Here is a 25,513-nt window from a genome sequence, read left to right on the forward strand (position 1 = left end):
ATTTTGAGTGGGAACTTGTCACAATTCAACACAGAATTCAAAATTCACAAGTAGTCAGTATTTCGAGTGTTTGAGCTTTACATTTCTTTTCCATGAACATTCATGTGGCTCCTTAATGATCGCAAATAGTGAAGCAAAATTAAAAAAAAAAGAGAGCGTTGAAATTTCAATTTAAAAATTAATATTAAAGACTATTTTCTTGTTCATAGTCATCTCAAGACATTACCTTGTATTTTAAGAAAAACTATCTGCACAATTCTCTTCTTGTAAGATATAACACTAAGAATTAGCTCCCCAAAGCAAAAGAGAAACAAAAAGAAACTTTTACTGGTAAAAATTGGTGTGTGCAAAACTGTGAAGACATCAGAAACAAGAAGAAAATTGTGCATCTATAGTTGCGAGTTCTTGCAGAAAGGAGGCTTAAGCTGCGCCGAGCAAGCCTTTCACTACTCATCGAGATGATAAAATCTTGACGGATTGTTTCCATGGAAAATAAAAGATATTAGCTTTGTAAAGAGAACAGGATCTCCCTGTGTAAAGCCTTGCATGCTGTTTGTGCTCCAGGTACTGGCAGTGAAAACACTGATACACGAAACCTGCAAATCAAAAAACAAAAGAAGAGGAAGACAGAGAGATAGGAAATAACTAATAAATGGCTTGGACAGATGCTAAAATATTTTAAAGCAGGTTTCAGCTGACAATCTCAGAGTATTTCAAGGTTCGTATTCCCCAGTTGCTCCCCAAGAGCAGACACTGTCGGAGGCTCGGTACCCCCCTGCTCTTGTTGCTCTGCTCGTGGGGAATAAATGCCCACAAGTGCTCTCAGGGCAGCGTCACACCAAGGGAAAACCAGCAATATTTTCAGACCGGAGGGATATTTTGTTTACCCACAAAATCGAGGCCAACTGGTTTGTGCTGTGCTCCTGATATGAGCACACCATTCCAGCTGCAACAGCAGAGGGACCTCGGATAGCCGGGAAAATGCAGAATGAGAAACACAACCATTGCAGAGCCTGGGGAATGATGTGAAAAAGCCCGATTTCCTCCCATTCACGTCCTTTGCATAACAGCCCATACAGTTAGAGGGGGAATAACTAAATAACCTAGGGAGAATCTCGAGCAAGCTGTGATTATTACACCTAGAGCACGGTCAGGGTGGCGATCGACCATGCGCAGGGCCAACCGGCAGCCCCAGCACAGCAAGCACGGCATGTCTCCCACGCTCGCCGGAGCACTGAGCAGTTATTCAAGCTCATCTGGATGCCCAGGCCAGCAGCCCCCCTGGGCTGCAGCATCTCCACACACGAGTGGCTCTGCAGGAGCCACCTGGGACCCAACTGGGTCAATGCCGAGCAGGAGCTAACAAGGCTTGATGAGTCTGATTTGAATTTGCGCCGCTGATTGCCTCTGCGGTGAATCCTTATTTCGTGTCATATGCTTCCATTTAAAGGTGAAGAGCCACTTCTCGTCAAAGCTGTGGAGCACTTAGGCCACATTTGTTCCTTCTGGGCCAAATCACCCGTTCCTTCTCCAAACTAGGTACGAAGTGCTTGCGAAGTACCTATGGCACGCATGTTCCCATGTATTTCTGTATTGCTCCCCTCCTGCTCTGATGCGGGGGAGCAATTCAGTTCCCCGAGCTCAGCCTGCGGCTGTGGTTTAGACCCCATCGGGTTTTGCATCTTTCCCCCACATGCTGCTTCAGCAGACAGGTCACCCCTGCCATCCCCGCCAGCCCAAAGCCATTCCCCAGGCAATGCCGTCCTGCCCGCCGGGGGACAACGCACAGCCCTTGGCTCCAGCTTCCCACTTGGCTCAAGTGTTAATTTTATTCTTCTGTCCTGGTGTCGGCTGGGATAGAGTTAGTTTTCTTCCTAGTAGCTGGTACAGTGCTGTGTTTTGGGTTCAGTACGAGAAGAATGTTGATAACACACTGATGTTTTCAGTTGTCGCTGAGTAGTGTTTATACTAAGTCAAGGATTTTTCAGCTTCTCATGCCCAGCCAGCGAGAAGGCTGGAGGGGCACAACAAGTTGGGGGGGGACACAGCCAGGGCAGTGACCCAAACTGGTCACAGGGGTATTCCGTGCCATATGGCATCATGCCCAGTATCTAAACTGGGGGGAGTTGGCCCGGGGAGGATCGCTGCTTGGGAACTAAGTGGGCATTGGTTGGCAAGTGGTGAGCGATTGCATTGTGCATCACTTGTTTTGTATATCCCAATCTTTTTATTATTATTATTTTCATATTGTTATTATTATCACTGTTAGTTTCTCCCTTTCTGTTCTATTAAACTGTTCTCATCTCAACCCACGAGTTCTACCCTTATTTTTCCCCGATTCTCTCCCCCATCCCACAGGGTGGGGGGAAGTGAGTGAGTGGCTGGGTGGTGCTTAGCTGCTGGCTGGGGTTAAACCACGACATCTTCCCAGTTTTTAAAGAGAAAGGTGCAGGGTGGGGAGTGAGAGGTGCCTGCGAGGAGCGACTGGGAGATGCTGGCTCTGCACTGCCAGGGGCTCCCCACACGTCCCAGCCAGCGGCCACACACCCCTCCGACCACACGCTGCCTCCGCAGGGTTTAATTAGCCAGACCGCATCCAGAAGCTTTTCTCAGTGAGTCGTAATTTTATGGAAATCTTGTTAGATTAATTTTTAGCGGGGATAAAGCACTCCTCATTCTTGGCACTCCACACTATTTTCCAGCGCCCGGCAAATCAGGCTCGCTCAGCCCATTAAGAAGCACTCTGTTTCCAGGTTCTACAGATTAATTTCATTCAGAGCTTTTTAGCCCTTGCTATGCTGCATGTAATAAGAGCCACTTTTGGTGCAAAGAAAGATTTTTTTATGTGATTCCTAGCTAAAATATCTTCTGTTTGATATTCTGGATGGGGGATGTATGAGCATATGGAAATACTTCAAGGAGCTGATGGCTTGCACAAAGCTACCTCGGTGGGTTTTCTGGTGGTGACAGTTGGCTCAAATAGATTGTATAGGATGTGGTGCCACATCCCTGAACTACTCCTGTCCTCTGCCTCTGTGACTGACTCGTGAAGTCACCCTCATTGAGTCATTCTTGTGGACTTGCAAGACAGGCAGAAGAGATCTCTACAGCCACCTTGTCTGGTAGTTCTGGGCATAGACCTGATCTACCTGATCATCAGTACCTCTTCATCCAAGCAAATATGTTTTGTTTGAACTAGAGCAAACAATTTTGAGCTACTGGTTCAGAAAATGGGGCTTTTGCCTGTATTTCTGCCATTCCACTGGCTCACTTTTTAATTGAATTATCCCATTCTTACCAGTGCATATCTTTGCATAGGATTACTAGAGGCTTCTTTTTCTCCCTTATTCCAGCAGAGATTTTGGCAATGATATTTGGACTGCTTCCTTCTGCTGCAGAAGTGCACGACATCATCATCCAAGTTCCTGGGGTCAATCCCAGTCTTTCCCCTTGCCTCTCCTCTAGCCCCGTGGGTTGATCTCTGCCTCACCGACCAGGATGGCAGAGCAGCAGGGACCCAAGCCCATGCCTGCACAGCAAGGCTGTGCCTTCCCCGTCATCCTGGAAAATCCACCCTGCAAACGAGCAGCTTCCTTTCCTGTGTTGCTAATTAACTTTGTGCATGAATCAATAGAAAATCCTGCAGTTATGACACCGACTGGTGCCTTGGGAGACCACAGCTACCACCGCGGGAGAGGGGGAACTGCACGAAGCTGGGTGGTTTCCTTCAGCCTGTTTTCCTGAGTTTATAGAAGTGATTCCACATAATTTTAAAGCAAATTCACAGCTAGCTCTGTTGAAACACGGTAGTAGCTTGCTCAAAAGAGATGCAGTTTAGGTCTACATGAAACATTTTTCTGTTGTGTTTTGTTCTGCTTTTGCAATGTTTCTGTAGATAATACGAAAATGTCCAGAGGAAACAGCGAAAAGGAACCCACACAGACACAGTGTGATAAGCTGTTATAAATCAGCTCAAATGAAGTTAAGATAATGAGACAGGTCTTTTCAAATTAGTGCATTTTCTCCTATCACAACAGCCCCAGGTACTGAAAAAGAACATTATTACATTTCCAACTGGCCAGCACTTACTAATTGCTGCTTCTGCAGCGAGAGTCATGGGAGACCAAGTCAAAATCAAGGAACTGATGAAGTTCAACACCGGCTGTATTATACAGCTTTCTTCACCATGAATAAATAAATGCAGATGCACACAGTTATTTAGGTGCTGATACTCTGTGTTTGCAACATCAAAATGATCCTGGTTTGTTTCTGAATTGTTGGGCACATCACATATTTAAAGAATTGTAACACAGGGAATTAGGAAAAATGGGTGCATTTTGAAGTTAAATAACATATCTGATTTTAAAGAGAGATGCAAATCGCTTGCAATTGCAGGTTGAATTTTTGACTAGGCAGAAATGACCAAGGTCATTATCTGCTGGCCTTAACAATGTCCTTTTTTTAGGAAAAGAACATTTTCTGGGTCTGAAAAAAATCTGCGGCAACCTTGTAGATCAAAAACGTATTTTAATAAAAAAATTTAGTTTCAGTAAATAACTAAATAATCAGGGCTTTTCTTTCCAACATCATTTTGGGCAGAAGAGGATAGTGGTTTCTGACCAACCTTATTCATTCCTCTTATTCTTAACTAATTAGCCCCTGGCTATCAAATCACGGTGCAGAAAACACCAGCATATCCTGCTGAATTATTATTGTTTAGGAAACATATAATGGATTAAACACCCTGTCAGCATAAATTTATCAAGTTTGGTTGAGCTCAGTGGAGTTACACTGCCAAGTACCAAGAGGTGAGCTCTGTCTCCAAGTACGAGTGCAGACATAGACTAGACTAGAACAGACTAGATCAGAATAGAATAGAATATTTCAGTTAGAAGGGACCTACAACAATCGTCTAATCCAACATCCAGCAAGCACACGAACCAGAGGAAGGGGTGACGGGAGCTCCTGGGGACCTGAACCATTCGTGGATGCCCAGCACAACTGGGAGAGGATGTGGGTGGCAGAGGAGTGGAGGAGGAAAGGGAGAAAGCAGGATAGACAGAGGAGACTTACTCATAAAATAAATCTGCAATACGTGTCTTATCTAATTAACTTGCTGGCCTTATGTAATTAAGTCAACTGTTTGCTCCAGATTCACCTTGGTCATATATCTAGTTTCTATGTTCTAATCTAAATAAGCCTTTTACAAATGGCTTATACTACTGTGTGTGAGTTTAGTCTGGGCGGAGTTTTTTTGCATAGAGGGCCAAGACACATGCTTGATACTATTTAAAACACATAGAAAGTTTCTCCTCAAAGAATCTTGGCAATTCAGGCAGTACATTGGTCAAGGACAGGATGAGAAAGGATATGAAATATGCTAGCCACACTTTGTCATTGCTCAGTTCAGACATAGTCGTGTCTGATTTCTTTCATTAAATATCACTAATTGCTACTGACAACCCTTTGGAGGGCCACTGGGCAGTCTTACGTGTGTTAAGGCTCCCCACAACAGGTCACATATTTGTCACATCGCATGCCCCAGTGACAGAAATCCTACCTGATGTGTGTGACTTGTTAGGCCACTGTAAGAGAGCAGCGTGCCCCAGTCCTTACAGACCCACGCTGAGTGAGTTAAGCAAGACTAAAGCAGATTGAATGCATTTGCATAAGAAGTTTGTAGCAGTTTAATGAGGTTGAATATACATTAATTTAGCGTGCTTTAGTGAGATGAAAAATGACGCTATTAATACTTTGTGAAAAACCACAACTGAGCCACAAGAACTGGTTTAAGACAGCTTACTTAAAGGCATACACCAGTTTTGCTAAACATAGTTAAAATTTTTTTTTTTTTTCCCAAGTAGAGCAGGCCTTAAAGAAAAATTTGAATAAGAAATAACCTTCTGGGATAATTAAAGGGAAAACAGGGGGGAGAGAGAGAGTTGGCTGCAACTTCTTCCTTATTGCTGGGGAAGAGTGAAGCTATGCCGAGCTGGGCAGCAGCTGCCAGCTGGTATTTGCTCCCAGCTGCGGGCACAGGGAGAACAGGTGAGATAACATATTTGCTTTCATTGTGGTGTGATATTGCAGGTAATGCAAATATGCTTGTCACAGGGAACATGAATACCACATCCTGCTACTACTTCCAAAGCAGATCCAGCCCTCTTTAAAAAAAAAAAAAAAAAAGTGTATCAGGAAATACCACCCTTTCGTTATGAATTTTGTATGATTTTCTCTAATAACTCTGTAAAGTATTTGTTTAGTCACTGCTGCTTCACATGAAATTTCTCTATCTGGAAAGAACAGGGTCCATGCACATTTCCTGTTCTTGTGAGTAACACTGAATTTTAATTGTTAGAGGAATAAGCAGGAAACTGAGGTTACTAAGACATTTGCCTTTAATTTAAGGGACCCAAAAGAAACACAACTACCATAGTTTTATTTAACATTTAGCAGCCTAGAGGAGATAAAGAGAAAACTTATCTGGGAACTGCAAGGGCTTCAGAGAAATGCTTCTGCCTGAAACCGTCCATCATAGCAAAACATTTCCAGTTATATAAAAAGAGCTGGCAACCAGCAGAGTTACTAATTGCCTGTGTGGCCAAACTGAATCACTGCTGATTGCAAGCCAATTTGTCAGATACTGTGTGGGTGCGAAGTTCTGAGCTGTGAGGCCTCAAAGAAATGTTTGCCAACAGTTTGATCTCCTCTGTCTACGAGCACTGGGCATTTACCAGCAGGGAAAGGGGCAAACAGACCAGCGATAACCCATTTAGGAGTGTTGCAGCAGCTAACGCTGGCAACCGGTCTGACTGATCTTAAACTGAATGACTGCTGTTCCCAGCTGAGCTGCATGGAAAGTGTTTTTCAAAAAAGGATGTGTGTGCCATAGGTAAGAAGGTTTATTTGTAAGCTGTGCAGCCCAAAGAACAAATCTGTTCGGAAAAACTCTTTTTCTCATGGTAGTGACAGCACTGTTTTGAAACATTGCCAGTAACAAACCCCAGGGAAGGGCAGAAACCATGTAAACAGACCTCTAAGTGGCTATAAGCGCTAGAAGGTGGGACTGGGCACAGGATCTGCAGCTGGATCGTCCTCCTGGGATCATGAAAGGTTACCTGCAGCTAGCCCAGTTTTGCAGGTATCTCTGGACACACAGAAAAAAAGAGGGTTCCTATTTGTTCAAGTAGGGTGTGAAGCTCAAACTCCCATTCTTTGTTCCTCACCCGATGATGTGTTCTGTCTATCAACCTACTTTATCAGTGTGATACCTCAGCATTCCCCATCACATCTCACCAATGACTTCACACACACAAAAGAAGACATATAAAAGAGGAATTATAACTTCACAGGCCACTCTGCTGAAACTATGACAGGTCCAAGGATTTGAGTGAAATTATTAGAACTCGCTCTGAACACGCAGCTCTGCCAGCCAAGGGCTTTCCAATGTGCCATAACCTTGCCAAAATAGGTGTACAGTGTAACGCCGGCCCTTATTTTTCTGTGCTGTTCTCACTCAGCTCTCTCTCTCTCCTGCCTATTGCATTCTTATTTTTAAAGCAGATATTTTGGGGCCAAACGGTGCTAGTACTATGTGCCAGTTACCAGCAGCGTAGTGCAAATGTTGTTATTGTTTTCCACATGAATACCAATGCGCAGTACTAGAGAGAGAACACATCTCTCCCAGCCCTGTGAGGCTTCTCGAGTGCTCTGCGGTGGAGACATCAAATTCATTTCAAGTTAAGGTAAAGAGTTACCCTCACGTAACGACGAGCCTGTAGCAGAAACGATTATAACCGCGCTGTTGGGCTGCATGGGCTCACTGAAGGTACTCCAGTCGTGTTGAAGCGGTTCGGAAAGAGCTGCGCTTTAGCTACAAAATACTGGGGTGGCTTGGTTTTTGTTTTTTTTTTTCCAGTAGCACAGAGTGATTGGGTTATCAGCGAGCGGATTAGCGCTGGGTGAACTCTTGCAGCTGCACCACTCGATCCTCAGTGCTGGGATACTGGAATAGCGGTGGGGTCGGAAACACAACCTGACTGACCGACCGCCTCCTCGGGTTGAGTTTTGGGAACTAGGAGGTGGATTAAATAGAAAATTTGAGTTAACTTGAGCTAGCGAGGCTGTGGAAAGAAGCCCTTTCAACTTCTCCCCCTAAGGACTCAGGGGGGTGATAAGTAATCGGTTACAGCTGCTCTTTGCTCCGCATCAGGCCTGCAGTGCCGGAGCCGCGCTCAGCTGGGGCTGCTCCCCTGGAGAACTGCTGGTAAAACCTGAACGCCCATTAAAGCGATGGCAGGGCACAAGTTGGGACTGGCCGGGCTGTGGGACTCGGCTGGCAGGCTCCTGCCCTTCTCCTCCCTCCAGGTAAGGCAGGGCTGGGTCCCGCTTGGGGTAGGGACTCTCCCTCGGAGCAAAGGCGCTGCTCAGGCCCCTGGTTTCCTCAGGGGGAAAGCTGGAAACCCTCCCCCGGAGAGGGACCGGTTCGCCTGAGGGAAAAATCAGGGAAGAGGGCGGTCTGCCGTCAGACCCCTTCTTCCCGCTCTCTGAGGGCTTTGGCTTGACCCGCTCCCCCCCCCGGCTGGGCACCTTCCCCAGAGGGAAGGCTGATCTCCTCCTCCTCCTCCTCGTCGCTACCACAGGTTTCAGCGCCTCACGCAGAGACACCAGCAGCAGGTAGGACCGGCGGAGGGTGCTTCCCCTCAGGAGAACCCGGCCCCTGCCCGCCTTCACGTCCCGTCCCCGCCCCGCCGCCGCCGCCGGCAGCCGCCGGCCTCGGCCCCGGGGGCGAGCGCCCACATCCGTGCGCCGGCCCCGGCAGCGACGCCTCCGCCTCAGCCCCAGCCTCGGCGCCGGGCTCCCGCAGAGGGAGGTGCTCCGCGCCTCGCTCGTCCCCCTTCTCGCCGCCGACAGCGAGGGAAAGAGGCGCAGGCGGCGCGGAGCTCCCGGAGAACAGGTCTCTGCCGCCCGCGGAGAGCGTGTGTGAGGGGAAAGCGGGACGTGGCGGTGGGCGGGCGACCCTTCCCGCCTCCGCCGGTCGCTGCCGGCCCTCGGGCTCCGCCGTTTCCCGCGGCCCGGCGAGGCGGTGGGCCAGGCCGGCGGCTAGGGGCGGCCCCTGGGACTTCGTGTGTGGAGGGAGGGTAAAATGGAGACCGGGGATGGGGAGCCGGTTGCGGGGTGCTTCGAAATGGTGCGGTGAAGGTGAGCGCGGAGCCCGGACAGTCGCCCCGCTCCGGCCCGCGGCCCGGGGCGGCTGGAAGCCGCCCCGGGCCGCGGGCCGGAGCGGGGCGACAGGCGGGAGTCCCACCCCCGACTATCGCGACTGTGTTCCCCTCATGACAGCGCGGGGGACGCGCGGAGGGGATCTGGGGATGTATAGGTTCCTGGCATATCCTGCGTTTTGAGCTGGCAGATTTGTGAATGTGGAAGACCTGGCTGGCGGAAAGGGAAGGGCAGGATAAAGCAGCTAGTGAATGATGCGTGTCAGTGAATGATGCCTGTAAAAGCCTAAAGTGAATTCGCAACGAGGCGGTCTTATTCCAGGATGTCCAAATATAAGTTACCCCGAAATAGTTCCTCCGTGAGCAGACGCGTTTTGACGGCGCAGTGTCTGCTGTCGCTCCTTAATTTGGGTGGAGGAATGAGATGAGAGTATGATATGGAGTATATAAAAAGATCAGCTGAGATGGAAGCAGAATGCACTTTTTCATTTAAAAAAAAAAAAAATAGCTGGTTCAGAAATACCACGCAGAGTATTGTTATGCCATTGTATGGCTAATAGCCTTATTAGATCAGATTATTGTGGAGAGGCTGCTTTCATGCAGTTCTATGCACTTTGCAGGAATCGTGGAAACCGATTTGGTCCTTAAGTTTGTAGCCAAGCGCAACTTCTGCAGAGTTTAAATGAAGCATCTTTGCGAGTGGCTGTGGCAGGAGGAGAAAGTCAGGTACACCAAGTAGCAGAGAAATAGTTTGCCTCTTCTGAGCTCTATTATAAAAGTTCTTTTAAAGTAGCTCTATGCCGTGGGCTATAGGTGAAAAAAAAAAATTGCCAAAGGTAAAATGAATTGCATACTTGCAGACATATGGGGGGAAAAAAGGCCTGAGTCTTGGAGTTATGGTAATTCACACCAGTGAGAGAGAGTGTGACTCCTCTTTCAGTTCTTTAATCAGACTTTGACTCAAAGGAGAAACAGTTTTCCCATGCTGAAAAACTCTTCTCAACAAATCTGGTGGGTTTTGGCTGCGTGTGAAGTTCTCAAGATGGGGTGTTACAAGTAAATGCGCAAGAAGGCACTGTTGGCAGTTTTGCACACAGCGTTGTTGGAAAGCTCTGTTAAAACATGGTGCTAGGGAAGTTTGAACAGCTGCAGAGAAAAGCGACAGCTCTCATGGTGTGGTGCTTATTTTTGCCTTCAAAGAAACAGCAATATATTGCAGCCTGCTAAAATGTGCGAACTGGGGAGTAGCAACATGCTCCCTTAGAGCGTGCCTAGAAACTGCTAAGGCTGACATATCACAACCTGGTCATTACTGAAATACATGCTGTCACTGTTTAAAGCTGGCATAATGGCATCTCGAAAATATATTGCCCTTGAGAGCGTGTCACAAAATACAGTTGTATGCTGCTTACCTGTATATCTGCAAGCCCTGCCTGCTGAAAGTCTGAATTTGCATTTGTGAGAACTGGATGGTTTTTTTTTTCCCTGGGAGCTGTTCTTTTCTCACTGTTCATGCACTGCAGCCTCAATTTTCCAAGCTGATTTTCCTGTTAGCCTGTGGCAGGTATTTGGTCTCAGACCTGCTGCATAGGTGACTATAAGCGTAAGTTGTACTGGTTCCCACGAAAACGTTGGGTTTGCTCTTTCTTTCTGTGAGAAACGAAATAGCCCAGAGTAATTCAGCAGAAGGTCTATGTTTTGTGTTTTGAAATGTGACATGGGGAAGCAGCATGGTCAGTAGCATAATGCAGCAGGTCTGGGTTTGATTTGTGTGGCATTGGGAAAGTTTGAGCCTGGCAATTGGTCCTTCCTCCCTGCCACCCCCAGGTGTGGTTGTTGGCCTGGGTGGAGGTACCTGTGTCCAACAGCTGAGATAAAGTGTGGCCCTGTGCCTGCAGCTGAGTGCTCCCTGCTGCAATATTCCCTGTGCTCTGTTGTAGTTAATGCAGCAGTATGAAATGGCCAGACAGCATGGAAATAGGCAGTTTCTGTGATCTAAACCATAGCGTGTTTATCAGGCAGTGGATAATTCTCTGGAGTGACTGATAGGGAGTAGACCCTGTAATCTTGACATTTCGTATCAGGAAAGGAGCTTTAAGATGTATGTTTCCTTTTGAATCTTGAAGAACTGGCTAATTCCCATAGGTTAGAGTTATAAAACTCATTGCTAATCTTGCTTGTGACAGCTCCTAATTCACTTCTTGTTCTTGCCCTCAAAACCTTTCATTTGCTCGTCTGCCCCTAAACGCCTGGGTCCGCTCCCGGCACCATTGGCAGGACAGGCAGGGCTGGCATTAATCAGGGTGCGGCAGGTATGGCACTTTCTTGAGAGATAGGAGGAGAACCAGCTGTGAGAACTTCAGAGGTGGTGTTCCTGGTGTCTGCCTGCCATGTCCTGATGCGAGCAGAAGGCCACTGGTGCAGAGAGGAGAAGCACACCCTGGGAAGCTTGCTGGCAGCGGCACGGTCGCAGGCATGAGCAATATCCCAGGAGGACTGTCATGGGGAGTCGAGAAGACAGGTGTGAGAAGACCTTTCTCCTCTCTGGTACAGCCTCAGCTGGAAGAGAGAAATAACTGTTCTCTCTGCAGCTTTAAGGGGTTAAAACTTCTGGGATAACCAATTTGTGCCTGAGCAGTACAATAGACTTTAATTCCTAAAACCTTTCATGGAATAATCAGATTGCTTTAGTGTTCACATAAGATTGTCTGCTGTAGAGAGAAGAAATGATTTACTGTTTCAAAAGCAGTGATTTAAATGTGTAATAGCCATTAGCTTGTTAGAACTAATGACTTTCTATCTCAAGGAACCTTCTTTACAATTTGCAGTCCTTAAAGAGTCACGATAAATGGGATCAGATTATTTGACAAACCAAACCGTTTTGATCACTGTTGTACATTTTTATTTAAACAGAATGGTACAGGGAGTGGAAATCTGCCTTAACGTATGGAGGGAGGTGTAGCTGCTATTGTGGCTAATGATTATTGCAGTGATTGTTTAAAGGGACACTGAAAGTGTTAGAGCTTTCTGAGCCTGTTGTAAGCAATATGGAACAAAAGGCATTACTTTTCAGTTATGCCAAAAATCTTCTTTACCTGTCTGACAGCAAAAGGGAGACTGCTTTGAGGATTGTGGAAGGGCTTTTGATGAAGTGCAATCAAATGTAATTACCTCTATAGCATTCCCTGGGTTCAGGTGTGAACTCAGTGTGCAAATGACAGGGCCAGTCCATGGCCCTTGAGGGTTTGAGAGAACCGTGTAAAGCTGCACTTCAGCCACAGAAAAGCCTCTGTGTTTCTAGGTAAGCCCCTGCACAGGCTTGGGATATGCAAAGTGAGTTTGCCACCCTAGTGGAGGTTTGGTATTAAAGGAACTTAAAACCTAGCCCAAAGATTTTGGGAGAAGCAGCAACGTATAGAAATACAGACCTGTCTAGGGTGCAGCCAGCCAATAGCTTAAACTACTGTAATAGCAGCTTTGCTTTTTATTCACAAACCTGAGATACTCCTTTGTCAGGTGTGACTGAGATCTTCCTGGCTGCAGTTTAAGCCCAGCAGAAGCAGCAGAGAGCAGGTCCCTTCCCCTTGGTGGCTGCCCTCCTGCTCCGGAGGAGGCCAGTAGTGACTGGGAGCATTGCATTCTAAGTCAGGTTGGCAGTGTCTGTAGTGGGTATCCGTAACAGGGCAGTCTTGAGCAGGCGATTCTTTGGACAGCATTGTGTGCTTAGTTCCTGCTAGCCTCAGGCAGGCAGGGGAGTACAGGCCACTTGCACAATGATGCAAGTGCATGAAGTCCAAGGAAGCTGCTTTTTTTTTTTTTTTTTTTTAGGAAGAGAATAGCTGTTAGAAGGACCGTCAGCTTTACAGGAATGGTAGCCGCGGTGTTTCAGAGCTATAACAGGTGCTGTAGCCAGCAGTAAGCTCCACTCGCTGCTTTCTGTCCATTCCCAAACTGATATGGCTGGGTTTCCTGGGGTTTTGTGGTTTTGGTTTTTTTTTCCCATTACTGTACATACAGCCCATTATCTATAGACAGCACAAACCAGAAATTCTCCTAGCCTTAATCTTGATTCAGACTTTTCATTAGATACTTCACTATGGAGATGCTCCAAAAGACAGGTTTGGGTTGATTCTGGGATCAATTAGAGGGTTAACGATGGCCCCTGGCTGATTGTGGTCAGCGCTGTGTTCCCCTGCTGCTTCCGAAAATATTGTTGGAAGGAGATTAGAAAGCATCCATGTTAACAAAATTGAGCTGTATTGGCCAGACTTTGGGCTGACTAACTGTAAACCAGCATAACTGGTTAGTGGAGCGATGCTGTTTCATGCCGTCGGAGGACGGCCCCAACTATCGGGACAGGCTTTCTAAGCTGTGGAGTTGACTTTCCTCCCTCTACCCCCCTTGCTCTTTACTCTGTTGATAACTGTTCATTGCACATATTGATTCATGTATGCAGGAAGAAGGGTAGTGTTATAAAAAACATGAGTAGCTGGCAAACGTTCAGGTCTTTTAGATGTAATCATCCAGTTTGGAGTCTTCATCAGCATATCAGGGTTCCTAAATTTAAATAGAGATCTGCAGAAAACCAGTGTAACAGTCATGTGCTTGGTGGCAAAGGCTGGGCTTTGTCAAAGGAGTTTTACAAAAGATTTATGATGAGTTTTGGATTCAAAACATGAATTTGATAAGGTCAGGGAGAGATGAAGTATGGATAATGATACCATACTTCTGCAGTTAAAAGGGAAGTCTAGCCCACTTCATGTCTTTCAGATAACTATATTAGCTCATAAATTTTCATAGAATTTTTTTTTTTCCCTGACACACAGACTTGCCTTCAAAAGAGCAGGAGAGACTTGGAGGGTTTGAACAGCAAGTCAGCAGGAAGCTACTCGGCATCTCTCCTGGAATCTGTGGCGTGTTGGGCTGTGTTGGTAGGGTGGGGAGTGACCCTGCACTTGTGACAGCAGTCCCGATATCCCTCTTCTCTCCTGTTTAATGAGGGATACTTCCCTGTGTATGTCCAATCCTTGTACAACTTTTGGACTCCCTCAAAGGGAGTTACATGATTTATATAAATTTTATGAGATTTTTTTTTTTAATGAGCCACTGAAACTTCCCACACTGGCTTTCCTCCTTCTTAAATGCATTCCTGTAAATGTTGTTAATGACTGTGCTTGTTTTCCTTTTTGAAGTGTGAATGAAAGATTAGAGTATTTGCTGTCTGGGTTATTTTACAGTGACAGGATTCTGCTGCCTTTTGCAAAATCCTTTTCTGGCTTGTGTATTTTGCAGGTATTTTCTAAATTATCATTAATTTCTGGTCAGTAGCACAGTTATATTTGTGCAGTCAATCAAGTGTGATAGACTGGATTACATGCTAAATACAGGCCTACTGTGGCATGGTCAACCCAGAACTAATTCCTGTACTTACTGAGCAGGTTTTTGAAATGGTGAAATAGAGGAAAATGTGTATGGGTGCTCGTGTTGTGACTCACCTTGTATTATGTGTTTGGCCTAGAGGAAAAAAGGACTGGGCAAGTGTCGTGATAACAGCTTCTGGTAATGGTTGGGTGTGGTCCTTGTCTTTGCCTTTTTTCTTTTTTGTATTGCATGTATTTTTCATATTCATTAATACTGAAAATGACTGAATTAGTCACTCTTCTCCCTTGCCCACACAAATGTAAATATGTATTTGTTGTGTGTGTATGTAGCAAGAAGAGTTTTTAGGCAGCGACACCACGTCGGCAGGAAGGGAAGGGCTTCAGCACTGCTCTTCCCTCTTTAAGTGCAACTTGGGGTAGCAAAGTATGCAGTGTGAGAAAAGGAGTCCAGAAGGTGTGGGTATGTGAACAGAAAACAGGGATGGACGTGGGTAGCTGAGAGCATGCTGCTTGGTTTATTCTGAATAATACTTGTGGGATGTGTGGCAATGTGAATGGGTTCTAGCTTAGGAAATGTCTGGTATTTACCCATCTATTTAGAAAGCCGTATTTGGAAATTTTACTGGTTTTGCTTGTCTGAATGCTCACTGCAGGTTTCTTGTGAGTTGAAGGGGAATTTAAAGTGGAAGTCCTGATGGCTCCTTCGCAGGGCACACATAGCAGTGAGGAGTGTGATAACAAACTCGCCTTCTTACCTGTGGAGTTATGTTCAGCCTGTGCTCACATGGGTGAAAGCTGAAAGTCCATATACTTAAAGAACTTCTAAAATGCAGTATGTTCTGTATATATTTCTTTCTCTATTAAAAAGGGTATCCTAGTTTACTAAAGAGAGTAGTATGTGGCTGTGGCTCGCCTAGAGTCTTCTACATGCTGAAGCCTGAAGCTGTCTGTGCTCAAATGTTGCGAGGCAGCTGTGCCAGAAAGCACCCGTCTGGTCCTCTGGGGTTTTCCACTGTAAGGAAGAAAATAAGGAAAGATCATTTCTTTCACACTAATGCTGCATTTGTTACGTATTGTTGCTCACAGCTCCTGCATGGAAATTATTGTGTATGCCTGATTTTGAGCAGTGAAGCCAGCTTTAATTTCATCTCAGCATAGCTCCAGTGAGTTTTTTGATTTTTGAGGGGGAAAATGTTTGGCTCATTGTGGGCCATTTACTTGGCAGCTGTGAGGCTCTGCTTTTTTGGCAGATGATTGCAGACAAATTATAGCATGATGCTGGGATGACTGGACAGAGTTTTATCTTATCTTTCCTACATCCTGTCTCTTTCTCCCACTCGGAAGGGACTTGTGAGGCTACTTTCTGATAATGCGCTCTTAAATATAATTCTCTGTCTGTTCCACTTTGAATTGCAGACGGTCCTGTATGTTCCTTCTGCTAGGGAAGAGGTGTCTAATGTGACTCTGTTAACGAGTTTGATGTTTATAATCTGGTTGGTGTGGGGTTCTCTCTTGGATGCTCCATCAGCGAGAGACGTTGTCCCACAGTAAGAGTAACAGGTTGTGGGGTTTTGAGGGTGACAGGGGACTAGAGTTTAGTTCTTCACTGTACTGGTTGTGGCTGGGATAGAGTTAATACCAGCCAGAATCTTGAGGATGAAAGAAAAGGAAGTTTGCTGATGTTCCTGCAGAAGACCAGGGGAGGCTTTCTGTTCACATGGCAGAGCTTTGCGTTTCTGTTGAAAGGACGTAGCTAAAGAACTTCAAAGACCAGCCACATCCAGGTCGATCTTGAGATGTCTTTCTGCTGCAGCCTGTATGATTTCTTTAGGAGGATAAATGGAGCTAGAAATAATGCATTTCAAAACTCTCTTGTACATAGTGACTCTGATTTCCAACAAGAACCTGCTGCTGTTGGTGGTTTTCATCTCCTAGAAGTGACTCTAACAGGAAATGTAGCAGGCAGCCTGTCCTCCCACAGATCAGCTTTGCCTAGCTCTCTCCTCTTTTCTTTATTAGAAGTCTCCATGCAGCTCTTTGTTTATCAGAAAGTTAATGGTACATCTGTGGAGTGCTTGGGAATGAGAATGGGTCTTCTTGGTGGTACTGTGCTAAACTTGGTTAATGCCCACCTGTCTCTCAGGACTTTTACAAAGTATTTTTAAACCATGTGTTGGTATTGGGGTCATCTCTCTGCATGCCATGCATTGGTGGTAAGTGCCCTTGTCACCTGCATCCAATTGCTGACCCTGAAGGGAACCAGGAGTGGAATCTCTGGGGTGAAAGGATGGTGCCACAGTCATTCTGGGGGATCCTGCAGGTCATGATCATGTGGTCCAGTACCTTTGCCTGTGCTTAGGAACGTCATTCCATGACCCGAGACATGATGGCTTGTGCCGTGCACCAAAGAAAGTTGAATGGGGTTGGTTTGTAGTTTTTTTGGTGCTGTTGGATCTATTAGGCTGTTGCTGGGCTCTTGGAACAGCATTGCATTTTATTTGAGGATCAAATTTGTATCAGCTGATGATATTTCGAGGTGCCAGAGGCTGCCAAAAAAGGGGAAAGTGGTGAAGGTCTTAATGGTGCTGGAGAAGTCAGACTCCAGCCTCACTGCAGCAGAATCAAAGAGGAGCAGCAAGTCTCCCAGTGCCAGCTGCGGTGGGGAGTGTAGAGTTTACTTGTGAAGCCTTTCCCTGGTTGGCTCAGGGTTTGCTGATTTGAGTAAGTGATAGTTACTATGTCTGTGTGGTGTGCCTCTGATACAGTCATCCCTGAGTTGGTCCTCAGGACAGCACTGATTTTTTTTTTGTTATGGTTTTTACATTTAAAAAAAAAAAAAGCTTGGATGAATAGTAGCAGTGCTGATTTATTTTGCTGCAGAGGGAACGAATCTCTTGCTGACCGGCTGCTGGTACAATATGTGCGCTGTGACTTTATATCCTGTGTTTTCTAGAGCTAATGCTATTTATACAAGATTTTTGTTTGTTGGGCTTTTAACTAGTAGCGTGTCAAGGGAAATAAAATCTTATTTTCTGGAACTGACTTTTTCTCTTGTTGCACACGTAACTTTTCCGTAATGATATTCCCATTAGCTACTTAGGTAAGTGTTGAACTTCTTTCAACAGCCCTCTCCATTAATGAGAAAATGTGTTATCAGAAAATCTAGTAGATAATCTATTTGATTAGGAAAGTCTTTTAAAATTTAAAAACCTGCAAAGTTTGAAATTTAGAAGTTTTCAAATTTTTTAACCTTTTCCAATTCTGAGAGGCTAAAAGTATGACTAACAGGCCATGTTGTTAGGTTAGGTTCATCAGAATTTTAGTCTGCTGAATTTATTTTTACTGTAAATATAAACATCTTGAGATGAAAAAGAGTTTCTGAATTGAAACCATTTTTCTGCAGAGTTTGTTCCCAGCCAAAAGTGATTTTTTTTTTAAAGCAATTTGGATTTCAATGAATTGCCTTTCTCCCAGTTTTTAAAGAACACACTACAAATGCAAGAAGAAAATCAGACTTACAACTTTTCTCCTCTGCATCCCTTTCTGTGCACTGGGGAGGTTCTTCAGAGCGAGCTGCTGACTCGTGCCGAGGCTGTTGCTTTAGTTGGAGGGGTTATTGATGGATCTGCAAAGGGCTGGAGCCCTCCTGCTTCCACAGTCCCACCTTTGGAGGTGCTGCGTTTGGGAGGCTCCTCTGGGCATGCCAAGCTGAGTGTGGTGGGATGTGCCACGGTGCATTTCCTCTGTGCCTTGGGTACAGAGCTGCAGAGCAAAGGCATAGTGCCTGAGGAGTAGATTTTCCTCTCCCTGTAGGCTATAACTGAATGTCTTCAGGTTTGGTTGGTTTATGTGAAGCTATATCTCTCTATCGAGAAAATGTTCTCTGGGGTATCTGCTGACAAGTGCCAGATTTTAAATGATCTCTCACACTGTAGTTAGAGAACATTTAATAGGGGTGGAACAAAATAATCAATCGAGAAACAGGATGCTGCTTCTGGTCTAGATGGGAATCTTGTCTGCCAAGAAAGCAGAAGAGTGTTTTTAAAATCAGGCTCAGTCTAGATGCACAGCCTGGAAGAACAGCATCAAAATGTCACATTTATCATCCTCTGGCTGTTGGCCATGTTGGCAGGGAGGGTTGGGAGGGACAGTTGGGAGGCCTGTTTGGGTTTTTGTAAAGCTTAATTGGTAACATGGTGTTAGAGAGACAGCATGGGCTTCAGAATTGGAAGGTGAGATTGCATTAGTTGAGTGGAAAATTGTTTTTGGTCTGTGTGGGCACTTGCAGGTTGACTGAGCCCTGTGGGACAGACGGTGGGGGAGACCTTGCTGGTTCTGGCTGCTCTGACTGCAGGTGGTCTGTGGTGGGGACACAGTCACATCAAAATGAGTCACCATTGCTGGTATTACAACTTCAAGTCCATTTAGATGCTCTCAGGATGGTAAGGACTTGAAAGTTAAGGTTTCGGGCACAGGGGTGTTTTTTGAATGTCGTCATGGGGATTGTGAATTGAGTTGCTTTGTTTTAGCAATGTAAGACTTTTGCGTTACAGCCCAGGGGTGTTTCTTTTCAGTAGCTCAATATATTGAGCCATTTAAAATTAGAGTTGAATAAAGTATATTGCACTTTTGCTGTGTTAATAACCTCTTAATAGAAAACTCTGCAGTGTTTTTCAGATTTTTACTAGAAGAAATTCTCTTGAAATAGTCTCTTTTCTTTAAGAACCCCAAACCTTCTCCAGTGAAGAACCTTGCTTTGTTTCAGATATGGTGTATGATTTTTATACTTCAGTTGTACATACTGTTTCAGTTAACATTTGTCATGAAACAAAATGAAACATTCAGAATTTTCAAATCCAGCTAATTATAGACATGTTTAAAAGCATGCTTAGATGTTTATCTAATAGTAATTATTAGTAATCAGTAGTAATTTTAACTCTTTCATTCTAAATGAAATTAAAATCTTAATGCTCAAATTTCCTGTGGAACAAGAACTCAGTTTGCTGTCCTACAGCATTTTGGAAGTGGTAAAACAGTAATGGCAGCGTGATGGCAGTGGATCCGTCTGGTCTGTCAAAGTCTCCCTGCACGCAGGTTTTTGTGAAGCATTCTCCTCCCGACTCTGTCACGTAGCTGGTCAAGGAGAGGAAAACTGGTGGTTTCAGGTTAAAATCTGAAGGAATAAAACCCCTTTATCCAACCAATGACTATTTTACTTTCTTACGCAGCACAGTGAATGAGGAGAGCAAAGTTGGAGTAACCGTGCCAAAAGACACCGGTTCCCGGGCTGCCTCCCTGCCCTGGTGGCATGGGTGACTGCCTTGGCTAGCGCCAGGCTGGGAGAGGCTGCAATGCTTGTGTAGCCCCTGGTGCAAACAGGCAGGAATTTCTGGAAAGGCAGCCAGTGCTGGGAATAGGAGTGCCAACTGCCTTTTCGTGACAGATTTACAAAAATAGGTTTTTAATCATCCTAGTCTGATGTATATTTTGCTCAATGTTTACAGGTCTGGTAAATTCTGAATATTCTGCTTTGCACATTTGCATAGCAAGGAGATGCTGAACTTCAGCTCCCAGAGAACATGGGACATGGATATTTGGGAGAAGTCTCTAACCCCGTGTTAGTACTTTGTATTACCAGTCAGGCATTTGGGGGAGAATCATCTCTCAAGATACCTGTCTTTTTCTGATTTGTTGAATGAAATGCCTAAAGAACAGTTATTACATTGATCAGAAATACTTTGATTTTGATAATCCTCAAACTTCTGGGGAGAAATTACTCTTGCTCAGTGGGGCCTGGATGTCCTGGAAAGGATTGAAGGCCTTGAATTAATTTCTGTGAAGTCGCTGTGTTGGTTCTCTGGCCTTCCCCTGCCCAGTGCAGCTCAAAGGCAGTGCAAGGCAGAGCAGCACTGTTAGATCAGGGGCCTTTTTCTCTCGATTCATTAAACCTTTATCATCAGAAGATGAATTTCTCAAAAGCTTGTCCCGCCTCTCTGGGTGGCTCTATATCTGTCAAAGGTATAAATCGCGTACAATGAAACTGCTCAGTACGCAGCCAGCTTTTTTTTATCCTTAAAGCTGTTGAAATGCTGGATAATCAAAACGGGCTTAGTTTGCTATTTTAGTCAAAGCCGGTCAGTACTTGCTAATTTAAATGCTCAGAAAGGTAGGTTTTATTCTGATGGAAATTAAGGTCTTGTACTGAAACAAGCAGTAGTTTTTGTGAATGGGATATGGCCCAGGGTCTCCTGCTCTGATACCACAGTAATTAGTTTCAGCATAGAGATCCAAATGGGAAGGGTGTTCATCTGTGCTAAGGATTAACAAGATGTTGGAAAAAAGAGAAGGCTTAAATTATGTTGAGAACAAGGTAAGAGAGGATGTAAACTAGGTGGTGTTTCATAAGGTTCCAGTTTTCTCATCACCAGGGTGTTTCATACATGTGAATAAATAATTTGCAGGTCTATTTCCTACATAGGTCTCCTTTTCCTCTCCTGTAGAGCTTCATAGCAAATACAGTAATGGGAGCTTTAGGCTTAGGATAATACAACACTCCCCTTGAACTTGAAATAATAAAAAAGAAGCTGTGGAAGCAGTCTGGTTGGAGAAAGGGTGCTCCTCCTCTGGGTGAAGGCTTGGCCAGGTTGGGAAGTAATTTTATGAAGGTGCTCTGCTCAAGCTGGGTGTCCATGGCATAGTTCTTGCAGGAGGTTGTGCTAGCAGATGGTGTGCCCTGCTTTGGACAGAGGATGAATGTTTCTGTTGGTGGGAGCCCAAGTGACCCTGAACACAGGTGCTTGGTTGCATTGGCCAACCAGGAAAAGACCAAAGTAGAAGAAAATGCTGAAAAGCTGTCCCTCCTTTGTATCTGGCTTTCCATCCCAAACATGTTGTGTCACTTGACTCAGCAGATTGGAAAAACCCAGGAACTGTTGCGTGGCATCATGAAAACCCCACAGAAATAATTTGTGGCATACATTTTGCTCCAGGAGCTTCCACTTGAGCTGTGAGGCAGCCTCGGTAAATAGGATAAATATTTTCCTCTTTCTGCAAATTTGTGTTACTTTCTGACATGTATATTTATTTTAAAAGTGCTTAATGAGGTAGGCTTTGCTGCTCTTGTTCACTACTACATATAGGAAAGAGCCTACAACTGCTGTCGAGCCATGTAAGCTCTCTGTGGCTTTCTCAGGACACTGGCCATGCTTGGGTGGCTCCCCTGGGCTGCAGGAGATGCCCCTGCTTGCAGTCACAGCAGCAGCTTAACCAAGGCACAAAGCTGAACTCAGGCAGTGGGCTTGCCATCTGCTTTTCTTTCTTCACTCCAATTAGTATCTGCAGTGTTTGATGAGGGGGCGGGGTTTGGTGTGTGCTTCGCAGAACAAGGCAGCTGTGGGTTCATCTGGTTATACTAGAGAGTAAACTGCTTTTGAGCTCTCTCCTTTTATTAACAGTGGCCCTGGGATAATTGCTTACTCTGCTTTTTTAATTAATTATCTTGGGGGAAAAGTATTTCTTTCAGGGTGGAAATACATAGCCCTGCTAATGCAATGTAATACTGGTTAGAGCTTGAGCCCTGAAAATGGTCCTTGCCATGTCTGAGTTTCCTTTTCAGTCCTATTTCTGCACTACCTGTTTTCTTCAAACTCGTAACAAAATACTTTGAGCAGAAGGATTTAGCCCTAGGTTTCATACCTATGTTCATTATAAGTCTTATTGTCATCCTCAGAACAAAAATAATCTTTTTGTCCCAAAGTCTACCATTCTAAGCTTCAATTTTATTTATTTAGCAAATTGAAAGTATAAGTTGTATTATCTCCTGGCACCTGAACTGAAATTGAGAGTTTGACTGCAGCGTTGTGTTAGCGTTTTTCAAAATACACAAACATAACTTTTAACACTGAGCACAGACAGCAGTGTTTCAATGAACAAAAATAGAAATGAGGCAGAAACAAGCAGAAAGGGGGGGTTGTTATCATTAAATCTTTTTTTTTTTTCTCCTCTTTACGTAGGTTCCTAAAAATTAGCACTATGACTGATGGAGACTATGATTATCTGATCAAGCTCCTGGCCCTTGGAGACTCTGGGGTTGGAAAAACAACGTTCCTGTACAGATACACCGATAACAAATTTAATCCGAAATTCATCACGACAGTAGGGATAGATTTTCGGGAAAAACGAGTGGTAAGTTTTCTCATACGAAACTTTTTTTTTTAATTAATTTCTGCTGAGAACAAGTTTTATGTAAATATGTGTTGCCTCTCCTACTGTGGGGTATAACATGTGTTGATAATGCTTTTCCTTGTCTAGTTTTTGGCTTAAGCAACTCATAATTAGGAACTGGATAAAGGGGGAAAACGCCATTATCCTTATCCTGACGTTGGATTAAGTGGTTTATTGCATTTTGGTATAAAAGGATCTTTCCTAGAGCAGGTTTCCATAGTGCTAGTGAATGAGGTGTGTTTGTGACTAGAAGTAACTCTGGCCCCCAAACTCATAACTTAAATTGAAGGGATGGAAACTTACAGAAGAACAGAGATTTCAGCTTGCTTCCAGGTCACACAGTAAACTAGTGAAGGCACAAGAAGCGGTTCCACCAGCTGGACCATGCTGCTCCTTTGAGTCTCTGCCAGCAGCAAGGCTGGAGGCTGAGCATACCGAGCCTGTGATCAGGAGTCCTCGTAGGTTAGGATCGATGTGCTGCTTAATGCAAGGTGTGCGAGCCTGCTCCCCCATACTTTTGTTTCTTGGTATTAAATAGAAGATGAGAGTCTTCTGTAGTGTCAGTCAGATGCTTTTTGTGGCTATGAGACCACAGTCATTTTGTTTTAATTTAAGGTGACTAATGTATCTGTTCATAGATCCTGACAACTGATACAGGCTAAATATAGGGACAAATTCAGCTTTCTAATAAGAATCCTTCTAGCTTGCTTGATCAGTAAAACCGTAATAAATACAAGATATTAGACCCTGGACAATTATTTTAGTAATTTCTTTAATGAAAAGAAATGTAAATACTTGCCCAGTTCAGAGATAGAGACGTCTTTAAATGTGCTTCTTTTTAACTTAAATGAAACACTTCATGAGTTTTGCATGAAATGTCCTTGGAAGTGTTGACAGTGCAGAGATGAGTAAGCTGGCAGAAGAACTGCTGCTTGTGGTGAACTTTTCAGCCTAAAAAGGAGAGCAGCTGGTGAGCTCTTCCTTGTACCTGACAACTTGAGTGCTGACAAAACTTTACACTATTCACTTTCAACAAAACTTTACACTATCCACTTTCAACAAAACTAAGTGCTTCTCAGCCCTTCATCAGGTTAATGTAAGAACTAAAAATCAATTACAATATTTATTATTAATTATAATTACAACATTTCCCAATTTTGAAGCAGTTGAATAAAAACATGTGTCTTGGTAATATAAAGCATGTTGTTCATGTATTGTCATTTCACGTGCTTTTAAGGTCATGTCAGTTTCCCTAGAATACCATGAAAAGATGGGCATCACTTCCCCGTTCACCTTCATCTTCCCTGGCAACTTTTTCATGACTGCCAGTATTTGTGGCTGCTGCTGTGAATTCAGTTTTGCCATGGTGACGGGGATGTGCAGGCCCTGCCTGGGAGATGGGGATTCAGGGGTCCTCTGAATATAAGAACCATGGATTGGGATTATGCCTTAAATTACTCGTAATCAGCGCTATGCAAGTTCAGGCCAGTTAAGTGGAGGCCAGGCCAGGTTCAGGCTGCAGTGGAACCTGGCTCCTTCTCTGCACTGTGGGATTGCAGTGATGTAATAAGAGTAAAATATTAAAAGCACAATTTTATTGCAAGGAAATGTCTGAACATGCAAATTACCAGAATACTCCTTCTCTGGCTGGTCAGATGCTCATTAATGTGTTTTGAACATGGGCGCTGGATTCCTTCCAGAGGGTTGAACTCTCTGCTAAAGGTTGCAGACAGTTTTCTTCCGTAATTTTCCATTACTGTCCATTTTGGGGAAAGGTAGTTTGTAATTTTGGGAGAAACTACATCTTACATGAAATTACCAGCTTTGGAATATCTTGAAGATCTATCTAGTAAATTGTATTCTAAGAAAGAGAGCCAAAAGGTTAAATATGTGGGTTTTGGTTGTGTAAAAGTCATATTAAAAAATGACTCTGTGAGAGTCCTTGTTTATCATGCTAAATATTACACAAACGCGCTCCAGCAAACCAGTTTAATTCACAAATGTGGTGTGGTTAATTCATTGATTTTTTTCTGGTTTTCAGATCAGGCACCTGCCACAAAGGAAAGAAAGGCATGTTGCAGTCAGAAGCTACCTGTTAAAATGACAACAGTTTAAATAAGTCCATGGAATCATAGAATAGTTTAGGCTGGAATGGACCTCCAGAGGTCAGCTAGTCCAACCCCCAATTAATATTAACTTGGTTGGGCAGGAGAACTGAACACTGTATTTTACAGCCCAGGGAGGGCAGGTGAGGAAGTGTTCCACTTCCCCGGGTAAGGTCAGTGCAGCCTCTGGATACAGACATGTCTGTAAAGTCCACATTCTCTTGATCTAAATGCAAGGGCAATACTTGCCTGCTTTTAAAATTGCTGAGAGTCTGCTAAACTACCTCAGATAACAAAACCAGCTCATGCTTACTTCATTCTTTTGTCTTTTACTGCAACACTGTTGCTGTTTAATAAAGAATTGAGCCCCAACAAAAGGGCACAGTGATTTCTTTAAGCACCATGAGTTTTCAGTTGCAGTTAGTAAGGAAGTCATTAATGTCCAACAGAAGTTAATGAATGAAAAATAGCTTTGTATAATAGTGGTTAATCCTGTCAGCCAGCTGTAAATTTTCTAAGAACAGCAATGAAACTGAACACAGACAGCTTGCTCAGCACAGTGTTGTGCCAAGTTTTAAAGAAT

General features: G+C 44.4%; 1 protein-coding gene across 4 annotated transcripts in view; it reads left to right on the plus strand.

The window, feature by feature from the left end:
- The window catches only part of RAB27B (RAB27B, member RAS oncogene family), a 55,328-nt gene that overhangs the window by 15,614 nt on the left and 14,201 nt on the right, over window positions 1-25,513 (plus strand). The window contains exons 1-2 of one of the 4 annotated variants that reach the window (XM_030005178.2): window positions 8,785-8,956; window positions 22,615-22,786. In XM_030005178.2, the coding sequence (XP_029861038.1) occupies window positions 22,634-22,786 (153 nt within the window). In that variant the 5' untranslated portion in view covers window positions 8,785-8,956; window positions 22,615-22,633. Of the gene's footprint in view, window positions 1-8,784; window positions 8,957-10,655; window positions 11,769-15,013; window positions 15,063-22,614; window positions 22,787-25,513 lie in introns of those variants that run through there. The other 3 variants (XM_041120876.1, XM_030005176.2, XM_030005175.2) reach the window with 3 other exon arrangements.

The sequence above is a fragment of the Aquila chrysaetos genome, chromosome Z (assembly GCF_900496995.4).
Source record: "Aquila chrysaetos chrysaetos chromosome Z, bAquChr1.4, whole genome shotgun sequence".
Lineage (NCBI taxonomy): Eukaryota > Metazoa > Chordata > Aves > Accipitriformes > Accipitridae > Aquila > Aquila chrysaetos.